Source organism: Monomorium pharaonis, chromosome 9 (genome assembly GCF_013373865.1).
Source record: "Monomorium pharaonis isolate MP-MQ-018 chromosome 9, ASM1337386v2, whole genome shotgun sequence".
Taxonomy (NCBI): domain Eukaryota; kingdom Metazoa; phylum Arthropoda; class Insecta; order Hymenoptera; family Formicidae; genus Monomorium; species Monomorium pharaonis.
The window spans coordinates 1,192,064-1,205,259 of NC_050475.1; the positions used below are offsets into that span (position 1 = coordinate 1,192,064).

The window sequence follows — 13,196 nt, forward strand, 5'->3', positions numbered from 1 at the left end:
GCTAACCTAGACGATAAATAACAGGAAAGGAATTATATTTTCAATGAATATTACAGCAATTTTTGTTACATTAAGTATTTTTCTACATAAAACTAATATTAATTGATAAAGTAACTATTCAATCTTTTATTATCTTTAACGTTATTTTACAAATCGTTACTTTCCTTTTATTATATATCAATAGATAATTGATTTGAGAAATATGATTTCCTTACATGTACTTTCCTCAGAAGAATTTATAAAGTAATTCACGATATATTAACAGTGTATCCTAAATGACCTATTTTCCTAAATTTTAAAGTGTCCGATAGATCAACAACGTTACAAATAAATCGTGATACGCTTATAAAAGTGCGACAATGGAATTGTTAACTCTAAAACTGATTCGATTAGCAGCATTTGTCTAAATGAAAAATGTTTGTCATATTTCTGTGAAGTGGCAGCAGGCCGTTGCATAAAAATGTATAAATCAAAGGAATGCATGTAAATTATACAGACTTGCGCGAAACGCACTGTACTAATTCTTTACATAACAATTGGTCAGAAATCGAGACCCTTCTCGATGCGCGAATACGTGACTTCGTTGACGTGTATATATACAACACGGTAAATGGCTCGGTAACTATGCAAATTTAAGTGCAGGAAGATCCATCCGTTTGTTAAACGCGATGAAGGCCTCGCCATGCTAATCCGCGTCATTTTTTTTTTTATATTTTAATGTCAGGCAAATGAGAACGCAAGAAATTTTTGATTAAAGACGGAAATAAATTGTGCGTGACTCGCGTAAAACTTCACTCTTTTAAAGATTTGAAGTAAGAAATTAAATGTCCAAATTATTTTTTAAGTACAGTTTTCACTTCAAGTCTATTATTATTGTATGCAGTATATTATACTATACTACTTTCGTACTAATTTCGTCATTTTGATTAGAAAGTTACAAAATGGTTACGAGACTTTAGCTCCAAAATAAAATCTTTATACTTGAGAATATCGTAGGAGATAAATGTTACAGAAATATTAAAAATGCAAGAAATTAATGATAATACAATTTTAGAGAAGCAACAAGAAGACGTAATACGTAAGCCAAAAGATCAAGAAGGCTCGATAAAAGACAATGTACAAGTGATTAAAAACGTAAAAGAAATTGGAAGAAACGAAGAAATAGATGAAAAAGCGACATTTTTGCATGAGAAAGACTTGAATGAAGATTTTGTTAAAACGTTAAGTAATACTGATCTTACTGATAAACACATTAGGTTAGCAAATATCAATAATTTTTAGATATTTTTTGTATTAATCAGAATATATTGCAGTTTATAATCAAAATGCTGTAAAATCAATTATATCTCGTATATTAAATTAATCATATATTAAATAAATCGTATATTAAATTAGTAAAATATAAAATATTTAAAAAGTACGGAAAACTAAATGATAAAACATGAAGAAATTAACGAATTATTGTTTTTTCTTTTATTTCCTCTCGCTAATTCTTTCAATGACTTTATTTTCTCAGTCTAAAGACTCAAAATTTAAGTGACGACAACATCGAGAATTTGCAAAATTTATGGCAAACAAAGAATAAAGTAAATAATAGTAGCGAGTCTATTAATTCCACGTCTGGCAGTTTATCGTTTAATGATGACGCACAAACGTCATCAAATAGCATCTATCTGAAAGAAGTCTTGAGTAAACCCTTGATCCAAGCTCTTCATGAAATTGTGGTAAAGAAACCAACCGATCCTGTGGAGTATCTAGGTCACTGGCTACTCCATTATAAGGTCAGTTAATTTTAGAATACAAATCTTTCAATGCAATATTAAATGTGGACAAAGAAATAAAATTATACAGAAGCTATAACATTCATGTGTAGATGAAAATTGTTTTAAATTATAGAACATTCTTCTATATGTATATATGAGTGAGATAAATTTTAGATTTGTGAGGAACAAACTATGCGACGAAAAGAATACGAGTTGAAGCTTTTGATCAGCAAGGAAAAATTAGAAGTATGGGCAATATCTCAAGCGTTTTATCGATATTATTAATTATATATCATATTTGATATTTATCTAAACAAAATTTGCTTTGTATAACAGAAAATTTAACAAAAAGATTTTTTCGTCAAGTGAAGGGACGAAGAGGAATATGATAAAGATTTGAATCATCTCAATTTTAACGAATTATGAATCAATTATTTATAAAAAGATCAATTAACAAAATGTGATAAATCAACAGAATTTCAAATTATAAAATTATTAAACTATTAATTATATAGTTCATACGATGACTTAATTAACAAAAAATAATTACATTGTGACGAAAATTCAATTTATAAAAAATGCATGCATGCGCGCGCGCGAGTGTGTACGCGATCTTCACCTTTTGTTTAATAAACGAATAAAAGTTAAAGAACATTTTGATATATATTCATACATAACATTTATACATAAATTCACTTACTATTTATGAAAATTGTTTTCTCGTCTGTCTCATCATATATATGTTAAAAACACGCAAAACGATTGAAGAATCTTGTTAATGTGTACGTGATTGTTAATCCCAACATGATGATTCTTATAACTTAAATTGGGAGCTTTCCAGCAAGAGACACAAATCGACATCGACACAGGAGTAATTCTGTCTTTATCTCTAACTGAATATCAAACAAAGACAGAAATATTGGTGTCGATTTGTGTCTCTTGCTGGAAAGCTCCCATTATCTCTCCATATTCTTTATATATCGCACCATATAAGTACATACACTTTGTATGATTAAATAATTTTGATAAACTAATAATAATTTTGATAAACTCAGAATGTGCGTGTGTGTGGGAGAAAAGGCTAGGGTTAGAATATAACCGAAAAATATTTAGAGAAAAATGGGAGGGAGAGAAAGAGAGAGAGAGAGAGAGAGAGAGAGAGAGAGAGAGAGAGAGAGAGAGAGAGAGAGAGAGAGAGAGAGAGAGAGAGAGAGAGAGAGAGAGAGAGAGAGAGAGAGAGAGAGAGAGAGAGAGAGAGAGAGAGAGAGAGAGAGAGAGAGAGAGAGAGAGAGAGAGAGAGAGAGAGAGAGAGAGAGTTATATAATTAAGTTAGGCTATATAGTTTTCTTCAATACTAATGTTGCAGCAATACTAATTTAGCAGAAAATTTTTGTATCAAATAGTTACTTGAACGTAACAACGTGATAGAGAATTTTTCTACGTTTTATTTACATAACATATCAGAGAACTGTAAGTTAACTATCACTAGGACATCTATTTAAGAAATTGATACTATAGTATACCATTTCGGCAATATATACCGATAAAATGGGCGGGTTGAAAAATCATGTTGTTTGAAACTGTACTAAAATCGTGTGATTTTATCGGCAGAGTCACAAAATGTGCTACGTAGTACCAATTTTAAGATAAAATCTCTGGCGATAATATACAAGGGAAGTGACAAATACAATTCCACGAAAAAGAGTACTTTCAGGTTTCTCTGGGTTTCTCTCTGTCAATGGTGAAAGGCTTGGAAAGGCTTCGGTTACTGTATATTCAACGTCATGTATATTTTGTCTGAAGTCAATCGCTTTCAAGTCAAATTAATTGTATTTATGTATTGTAACGCGAAAATTCCAAACTTCAGACAGAAAACATACGCGACGCTAAATGTAACGGAAGTTTATTAATCTAAAGAGGCGAGTTTGATGTTAGTGTTGACGTTTAACGCGTGACATCATAATCGTATGACTAAGTGTCGGATACATATTCTTTTATATTTTCTTATATGCACAAATGAAGTATATTAGTGAATGATATTATTCCGGAAATTTACTTCAATTTTTTGCGTAAGTGTTTTTTATATTTATTTGAAAGTGATTTTAATTCCGTTTACTCCAAATGTCTATGCAATGCCTCCTTATATTACAGTTATTAATAACTGTTACGTTGTTGATAAGGATTGCAATGTGTGCATTTTGTACATACTCGAAGAATGATCCTATATGTAACTTTATTATTAAAATTGTCACTTATGTAATAACAAAATTTTTTATACAGTGATTTTAAGATGATTGCGTCGGAAGTTGGTTCCACAAACACAGAACCTGTCCATATCAGGATTACAAATGAGAAAGCGCCTTTGATCAATGGCAGGAGTATGCTTCAACGACTAAGTAATATTTTTAAAATTGGAAGGACATCACACTCTGAGGGAGATGGCTATGTCGAATTTGGTACTCTTAGCATGGATAACGCTCGTACATTGGGAACCTTTGCTGGTGTATTCAGTCCAGTTACACTGTCTATGTTCAGTGCCTTAGTTTTTATACGAATGGGTAAGTGCCTTAGTTTTATATGAATGGGTAAGTGCTAATCCATAAAGACTTTGATAGGATCCAAACTATAAATTTCTGCTACTAATTATATTAACTATTAATTTTTACAGGATACATTGTTGGTAATGCGGGATTATTTGTAACTTTAATTCAGTTCATAATAGCATATGGTATTTTATTATTCACAGTCGCGTCTGTTTGCGCTATATCGACCAATGGAGCTGTAGAGGGTGGTGGCGCTTACTGTATCCTTTTCTTCCTATTTTGAGCAACAATATCAGTTGCATATTATGTCTATTAAATATATTCTCTCTCTCTCTCTCTCTCTCTCTCTCTCTATATATATATATATATATATATATATATATATATATATATATATATGTACACACACACATTATATATATTATATATCATTTTGCATCTTTATCATTCTTTATTTATCTGACAGAGATAAACGGTGCCAGCTCACCATTTCAAGATAGCTTATCAACAGATTAACGTACTTTGTCTTGCTTATACTCGATTTTATAATACACTGTTATAATAGTTGAGAAACTTATTTCTCCGTACATTATTATAATAAAATGTTGCTTTAATTATGACAATTATAGCATTAGGTTTAATAAAAATATCAAAAGTATTTCCTATATTAATTCATATACAGTTATGATCAGTCGAACATTAGGACCTGAATTTGGCGGCTCTATTGGCACTTTATTTTTCATGGCCAATATAGTATCTAGTGCGCTTTGTATTTCTGGATGTGCTGAGGGTTTGGTCGAAAACTTTGGCCCATCTGGTTATTTGAGTGGCAAAACTGGATTTATACCAGATGGTCGATGGTGGAGATTTTTATATTGTTCTGTACTAAATACTGCTAATCTTATAGTTTGTCTTATTGGAGCCGCAATGTTTGCGAAAACTAGTGTTGCGATTTTGGCAGTTGTCTGCATATGTCTGGGTAGTGTTTTTATTAGTTTTTTAACTCAAGATGCAATGGAGGTAAATAATTTTACGATTTAAATATTTAAAAAAAATTTTGTACTTAATATTATATTTGGTTGAATTTTGATTTTAAATATATTTATTATATTTTTAGATATCAATACCAGATGCAAATACATTGGTACAAAATGTAACAGAGCACGTAAACGGAAGTTATACAGGTCTTTTGTCTTCTACACTTTCCAGCAATCTCTATTCGAATTATAGTGCCGATTATTCAAGTGGAGGCACTATGACAGATTTTGCAAGCGTTTTTGGTGTTTTGTTCAGTGGTGTAACTGGGATAATGGCCGGAGCAAATATGAGCGGTAAAATATAAAACTATTTATATTTAATGTTATAATGTATACTGAGACCACATAACAATTAACAGGTGAACTGAAGAATCCCGGCCGGAACATTCCACGTGGAACATTATCTGCTGTACTATTTACCTTTATATGCTACATTTTGTTATCTTTACTGACAGCTGCCACGACTAGCCGTTTTTTATTGCAAAACAATTTTATGTACATGATGCCAATTAATATTTGGCCACCATTTGTTGCTGTTGGCATTCTTACAGCTACATTTAGCGCTGGTTTAAGTAATTTGATAGGTTCCAGCAGAGTATTGGAAGCGTTAGCCAAAGACAATGTATTTGGTAAGTAATTAATTAATGAATAAAAATTTAATTATATAATTAAAATGCTTTATTTTTCTTGTCTCTAGGTTCGGGATTGAATTTTATCATACAAGGCACGTGGCGCGGCAATCCAATAACAGCAGTACTAACTTCGTGGATTTTAGTTCAGACAATTTTGCTTATTGGCTCGTTAAATACTATCGCACAAATTAACTCAGTACTGTTTCTTTTAAGTTATCTCGCTACTAATCTTGCGTGTCTTGGATTAGAACTTGCTAGTGCACCAAACTTTAGGTATTCTACTTAAGTACATTTATTAAATTATATTAATTAATGTATGCAATTCATTTTTTATATCATACATTTTTCCTTCAGGCCAACATTTAATTACTTCACATGGCACACAGCGACTATAGGTCTTCTTGGAACACTAATAATGATGTTCATAATTAATAGTATTTACGCTTCCAGTAGCATAATTTTATGCTTAATATTGATAATTGTGCTACATTTATTCTCGCCGAGTAAAAATGCACCGTGGGGCAGTATATCTCAAGCATTGATATTCCATCAAGTCAGAAAATATTTACTCATGTTGGATTCACGCAAGGATCACGTTAAATTTTGGCGTCCACAGATGTTACTGATGGTTGCGTCTCCGCGTTCCGCGTGTCCTCTTATCGATTTCGTAAATGATTTGAAGAAAGGGGGACTCTATGTCATTGGGCACGTAAAGGTTGGTGAATTTACCAGTCAAAATAGCGATCCTACGATAGAGGAATACCCGCACTGGTTGAGTTTAGTTGACCATATGAGAGTTAAAGCCTTCGTCGAATTGACTGTGACGAAAACGGTGCGCGAAGGCATGCAACATTTAATAAGACTGTCTGGCATGGGCGCGATGAAACCGAATACGATCGTTCTTGGTTTTTATGATGAAGAAACGCCAAGAAACTTTTTCTTAGATTCCCAATACGCGACAACGATGTTTGAAAATGGTACAATACTTCCGAATAACACTGTGTTTCCTCTAAGACAAGCAACAGGCGAAAAGAATCTAGATCTGGTTCAATATGTTGGTATGTGCTCGGATGTTTTGAGAATGAAGAAGAATTTATGTCTATGTAGAAATTTCCATCTGTTAAATAAAGCACAATTAACGAAGTAAGTATAAATTTATTATCACATACATATTTATAACATGTCTATTATTACAAGTAATGTATATTTGGTTTTAGAAACTCAAATTTGAAATATATCGATGTATGGCCAGTCAACTTTTTCCAACCAACCGATCAAGATCCATTCGATACAACATCGTTATTTATGCTTCAACTCGCATGTATCATCAACATGGTATCTAGTTGGAAGAATCTGCATCTCAGAGTGTTTCACTGCGAAACTGCTGATGGCAGCGAGAGCTTAAGTATCTCAGATTCTCCCAATTCGATGAGCGAATACCCGAGAATTTCAAACGAGCACAGAATCCGAAAATCGTTGAATTTGTTGAGAATCTCTGCATCGATAAAAAGAATTCCGGAATGGGGTGACCAGATCCGAGGACTAAAGGGTAGACCTTTGCTTGAACCAAAAAATCAATATGAATCAAGTACAGAGTCCAATAATGTTTTAAGTAATGTGTCTCGGGCTTATATATTGGGGTAAGTATTTTTTAATGACTCTTTAATGAATAAATTTTTTATAAAAAAAATATTTAATTTCACTTTTTAGCGTTAATCAACTGATAAGGCAGAATTCTTCTCAAACTGCGACAACATTCATCTATTTGCCTGCACCACCAGCCTCGAATACTTGGGATGAGGATGATATGTACCAACAATATCTACAATCGTTGACAGAATTAACTGTTGATTTACCACCGACAGTTTTGGTACATGGTGTTAGTGCCGTCACGTCAACCACCTTATAACAAAATGTATGAATAGAATATGGAAATGTTTAACATTCTCCATTTTTGATGTGACGGAAAAACACTTGAGAAGGTCAGAATTTAAATTATATGATTATTTTTTAAATTATGATTCCTTAATATTGTTGTTAATTAAAAAAAATTATTAAATGCACATAAGGATTAGACGCAACTATAATTTATTATATCTCTCGTTAATAAATTAAGGATAATTACTTTACGGAATATAATGATAGTATAGTATGGTAAAATAATAAGCATCAATTTAAGATTAACAAAAAACTTTTTGTCACGTCTGAAAGAAAGTTTAATATTGTAAGTACTAAAATTTATTACTGTGATAACAAAAGTATTGTATAAGAAGTTCTTTGAAGACAAATATTTTTTAAAAATGACTGCTGAATAGATTAAAGCTGTAAATATTATAATTATAATTATAATGAGAACTTTCCAACAAGTGACAATACAAATCAACAGAAGAGTCTATCTCTCAATAAATACAACATTAAACAAAATGGTAAAATCCGTGTCGCTTGTGTCACTTGCTGGAATGTGTCTCCCAATGTGTCTTGATATAATCCAAATATAAAATACTATTATTATTACTGTATTATTGTATTATTATTACTCTTTTATATCACATTTTCATATTATCGTGAATATTATTAATATTCAGTAATAATTATGAATACCCAAATAAAAATTTATTAATATTATTACACTGAGTTATTACTAATTTACTTCTAATGAGAGAATTAATAGTTTTTGGGATTTGCAAGTGTGTGTTTCACTTGCAATATATAATAGATAATACTTTGGCTGCATTCCGACATTACTGCCAGTATTGAAAATCTATAATGTATGTAACGGAAACTATAGATTTTCAGTACTGGCAGTAATATTGGAACACAGCCTTTGTCGATGAGCAGATTCAAAAGATTCATTCAAATTTGTGCATTTGCGTCCTTTGCTCGATCTGGATCGGCCTTAACGTTACGATTGGCCTACGCCTAGTCTACAATAAAGATTTAAGCTTTAAGCCATAAGAAACTGACCAATCACAGTCTATTTTTATAAGAATACTCAATTGTGGTTCGTCAATTTCTTACGGCTTAAAGCTTAAATCTTTATTGTAGACAAGACCATTGGCATAGGTGAATGTTGCAACAGAGAGAAACCTGAGAGCGGTCATAGCGTTGTTTTAGGTGTTTTCATCCATCAGCGTCTCTATGTGCACAAAATGTGCACATTGAACTATGTAGTCAAATATCTATAAATCCCATAGGTAATGTGCATGACTTTTTGGGTCTCTTCTATGCTATGTCCACGTTTATTTGATTCTGTTTCATGCTATACCCATAAATTTTACAATTATATGCATTCATATTTTAACTCTGTTTTATGCAAATGTGCATAATCGTATTCTATAAATGTGCAATACCACATATACATGATATAAACTCAATTAATTGATTTGATAAAAATTCACTCACCAATTGCTGTCGCTGCTCATGTTGCTGATGCTGCTGCTGCTACTGCTACATTCCTTTTCCGGTTTTGATTCTGAAAATGTGATAAATATTATTCCTAAACTCAAACACAAAAGCAGCTAGGTAAAGAAATGTATCACTTGAAAAAATAGTATATTTACCGAGTCGCTCCGTGGATAGCACTTTCTACTGACATCATCCTGCTATTCTCGAACCGCACAATAATAACGATCGCCCGATACTTTATTCGGCATCCCGATATTACGGATAATATATCACACATGAGTAAAACGTAAACCGCGCGCGAGAATTTCACTTGGCGCGACCGTTATGCTAAAACTCTGGTTTGTTCGCGTCGCCATGCCCCGACATGATCCTACTCACTCCAACGCATTCTAATAGGTTGGCGTCATCGGAATCAACGTATTGGAGTGCGTTGGGGTGAATAAGAGCATGTCGGAGCATGTGACGCGAACAGACCCTCCATGTCTGCGATGAGCTCCAGCAAACGCATGTGGTGACCAATCAGCAACCAGGCGCAGGTCGGGTTCCGGCAAGTCACAGCAAGCGCTTGAATTCTGATTGGTCACCGCACGTAGTCGTAGTCGTAAGGTAAGGCAGAGAAAAACGTAAGTCGTAATATACTACTATTATAAGTGGTTTGTTCGCGTCGCCATGCTCCGACATGCTCCTATTCACCCCAACGCACTCCAATACGTTGATTCCGATGACGCCAACCTATTAGAATGCGTTGGAGTGAGTAGGAGCATGTTGGAGCATGGCGACGCGAACAAACCACTAGGGTCTGTTCGCGTCACATGCCCCAACATGCTCCTATTCACCCCATAGCACTCCAATACGTTGATTCCGATGATGCCAACCTATTAGAATGCGTTGGAGTGAGTAGGAGCATATCGGAGCATGGCGACGCGAACAAACCACTAGAGTCTAAGGCCTAGTCTACAATGGATGTTGTAAGTCGTGCCGTAAGAAATCTAGCCAATCATAGTTGACTTAGAGAAGAAAGAGAGAAGAAAAGCGAACATGATTGGTTAAATTTCTTACGATACGACTAACGACATCCATTGTAGACCAGGCCTAAAATAGTATACTACGACATGTACGACTAAGCCTCGTCTACAGAAGTCGCAAGCAGCCAGTTGCTTGCGACTTCTGTAGACGAAGCTTTACGTTTTTCTTTGGTTTACCCTACGACTACACTACGACACCTAGCTACGTTTCATTCTCTGCCTTCGGCCTTACCCTACGACTACGACTGCGACACCTACGTCTCGTTTTCTGTCTTCGGTCTTAGCATTACATTTGAAAAAATACGTGAAAAGGACGGCTCGTCTGATTGGCAGCGAAAATCGAGCAGATTTCGTGTGCACATATTCGCTCGAGGAGGATACGCAATCCGTTCGGTAGAATGTCGATCGTGCCAATAATGAAACTTTACTAGTCGTCGCACAATCATACAGAGATACAAAACTCTCAAACGATTCTTGGCGCTTTTTTCGGGTTTCGTTTCGTGACGTCACGCATCATACCAGCCATATTTTCTTTGTTGATTCGTCGCCAATCAGACAAGCCGTACTTTTCACGTATTTTTTCTAATGTAACGGTCGTGCCAAGTGAAATTCTCGCGCGCGGTTTACGTTTCACTCGTGTGTATAATATATTATCCGTAATATCGGGATTGCCGAATAAAGTATCGAGCGATGTTATTAATGTGCGGTTCGAGAATATCAGGATGATGTCAACAGAAAGCGGCATCCATGGATCGAGCGACTCGGTATTCCGGAAAAGGAATGTAGCAGTAGCAGCAGCAGCATATATCAGCAGCAGGAGCAGGGACAGCAATCGGTGAGTGAATTTTTATCAAATCAATTAATTGAGTTTATATCATATATATGTGGTATTGCACATTTATAGAACACGATTATGCACATTTGCATAAAACGAGAGTTAAAATATGAATGCATATAATTGTAAAATTTACGGGTATAACATGAAACAGAACCAAATAAACGTGGACATAGCATAGAAGAGATCCAAAAAGTCATGCACATTACCTACTTACGGGATTCATAGATATTTGACTACATAGTTCAATGTGCACATTTTGTGCACATAGAGGCGCTGATGGATGAAAACACCTAAAACGACGCGATGACCGTTATGCTCTCAGATTCGTTATGCCCAGTCTACAATGAGTCGTTGGTCGTTGGTCGTAAGAAATTTAACCAATCACAGTTGATCTTAGAGAAGAATAACCGAACATAATTGGTTAAATTTCTTACGACCAACGACCAACGACTCATTTGGTTTGTTCGCGTCGCCATGCTCCGACATGCTCCTACTCACTCCAACGCATTCTAATAGGTTGGCGTCATCGGAATCAACGTATTGGAGTGCGTTGAGGTGAATAGGAGCATGTTGGGGCTAGAGTCCTATAATCAGAGAGGCGCGAACTCTACCCCCACCTTGCCAACCGCCGCCATCTTAGGATCGTACAGCCGCATGTCGTACTAGGTTGGAGTACTGTAAACTGGGGCCTTATTCTCGAAAATACGTGAAAAATAGCGCATACGATATTTCACGAAAGGAGCAATTTAATTTGCCGAGAACTGTGATATCTAGTAACATTCATGAAATATCGTGTGCGATATTTTTCAAGAATAAGGGCTCTGGAGTACTGTAAAGTGGAGCAAACGTAAGCAGTGTTTGTTGCAGTGACTGAAAAAGAAAATTATCAGTGCTGTCTACTGAAGTAAGTATATAACAATATATCTGCATCAACGTTACATTAATTTATATATATATATATAAGTTCAGTCACAACGTTTCGTCGATATGACAAGTATCGTAACCTGCAAAGTCGTCAACTTTAACGATTAATATCTCGCTTCGCGGAGGAGATCGACGCCTATTTCTTTCAGATTCTTTCATTTCATGCAAAAACGCGTCGATTGAGTATAATTTCATCGAAATCGGAATAGAGCGGGTTAAAGTAAACATTTACCATTTGTTGTTCGTTTACACCCGTCATATTTAACGTTTCTCAATAATTTTCTTTTGCAGAGGCAAAAATATTAAGTTGTTTTGCTGCTGTATCATTCTGCTGATTTATTTATGAACATGTGTCAGGTAAATTTAGTTTTTCTTACAAATAAATTAGAAATATCCATCGTATCTAATGTTGTTATATCTTGATCTTATTACAGAACTCCGATTTAATTCTTAAATCTGTTCCATCATCTGACGCGAATGAAATACAGTGTCTCAAACATCAGATCCGAATAGTGGAAGAAAAAATAAAAAATCTTCAAGAACATTATGATAATGACTTTGCGAGTTTACGAAATATGGTTTGTGAGATAAATGTGATGAAGCAGGAGCTACATATTGGCAAGCACTTGCTGAAAATATTAGACTACAAAGCAGTTCGTAATGAGCCTTAATGGTTTTTAATTTGTTCCATCTATTATGTAATTGAAACAAATTAATTGTATATTTATAATTGTAATACAATGATTTGTATTAATATTGGGACATTGTATTAACATTAGTAATACTAAGTAATATTTAGAAGCTATGCAAAATAAAAGGAATAAGGAACAGGGTATAAAAAACAAAACAGGAATAGAAAATAAAGAACATTTCAATATAAAACATATAAAATAAGATATAGTTATGATTGTTAAAATTGAGAAATTTTCTGTTATCTATTCTTTATTCCTGTTCCTTATTTCTTTTTGTGTGTGCAGTCCCTTATTGACATTAATATTTTAATATCTTAATAATATCTTAATAAATATT

General features: G+C 34.0%; 2 protein-coding genes across 4 annotated transcripts; both read left to right on the forward strand.

Annotated features, from left to right (window-relative positions):
- Nucleotides 1–833: 833 nt before the first annotated feature.
- Nucleotides 834–2,236, forward strand: LOC114254842. 2 transcript variants are annotated; one of them, XM_036291617.1, is made up of 4 exons: nt 834–1,256; nt 1,517–1,781; nt 1,938–2,009; nt 2,100–2,236. In XM_036291617.1, exons 1-4 carry the CDS (start codon nt 1,024–1,026, stop codon nt 2,106–2,108), a joined length of 579 nt encoding a protein of 192 aa, XP_036147510.1. In that variant the 5' UTR covers nt 834–1,023; the 3' UTR covers nt 2,109–2,236. The 2 variants fall into 2 exon arrangements, with proteins under 2 accessions (XP_036147510.1, XP_028047921.1); XM_028192120.2 differs by lacking the exon at nt 2,100–2,236 and having other exon boundaries at nt 1,938–2,087.
- A 1,225-nt stretch (nt 2,237–3,461) lies between these two features.
- Nucleotides 3,462–8,494, forward strand: LOC105834781 (solute carrier family 12 member 9). 2 transcript variants are annotated; one of them, XM_012677488.3, is made up of 10 exons: nt 3,462–3,832; nt 4,044–4,321; nt 4,432–4,566; nt 4,989–5,326; nt 5,424–5,637; nt 5,703–5,972; nt 6,041–6,248; nt 6,330–7,118; nt 7,193–7,615; nt 7,686–7,884. In XM_012677488.3, the coding sequence occupies exons 2-10, from the start codon at nt 4,054–4,056 to the stop codon at nt 7,882–7,884; spliced, it is 2,844 nt and encodes a 947-aa protein (XP_012532942.1). In that variant the 5' UTR covers nt 3,462–3,832; nt 4,044–4,053. The 2 variants fall into 2 exon arrangements, with proteins under 2 accessions (XP_012532942.1, XP_028047919.1); XM_028192118.1 differs by lacking the exon at nt 3,462–3,832 and having other exon boundaries at nt 4,054–4,321; nt 7,686–8,494.
- The last annotated feature ends 4,702 nt before the right edge of the window (nt 8,495–13,196 follow it).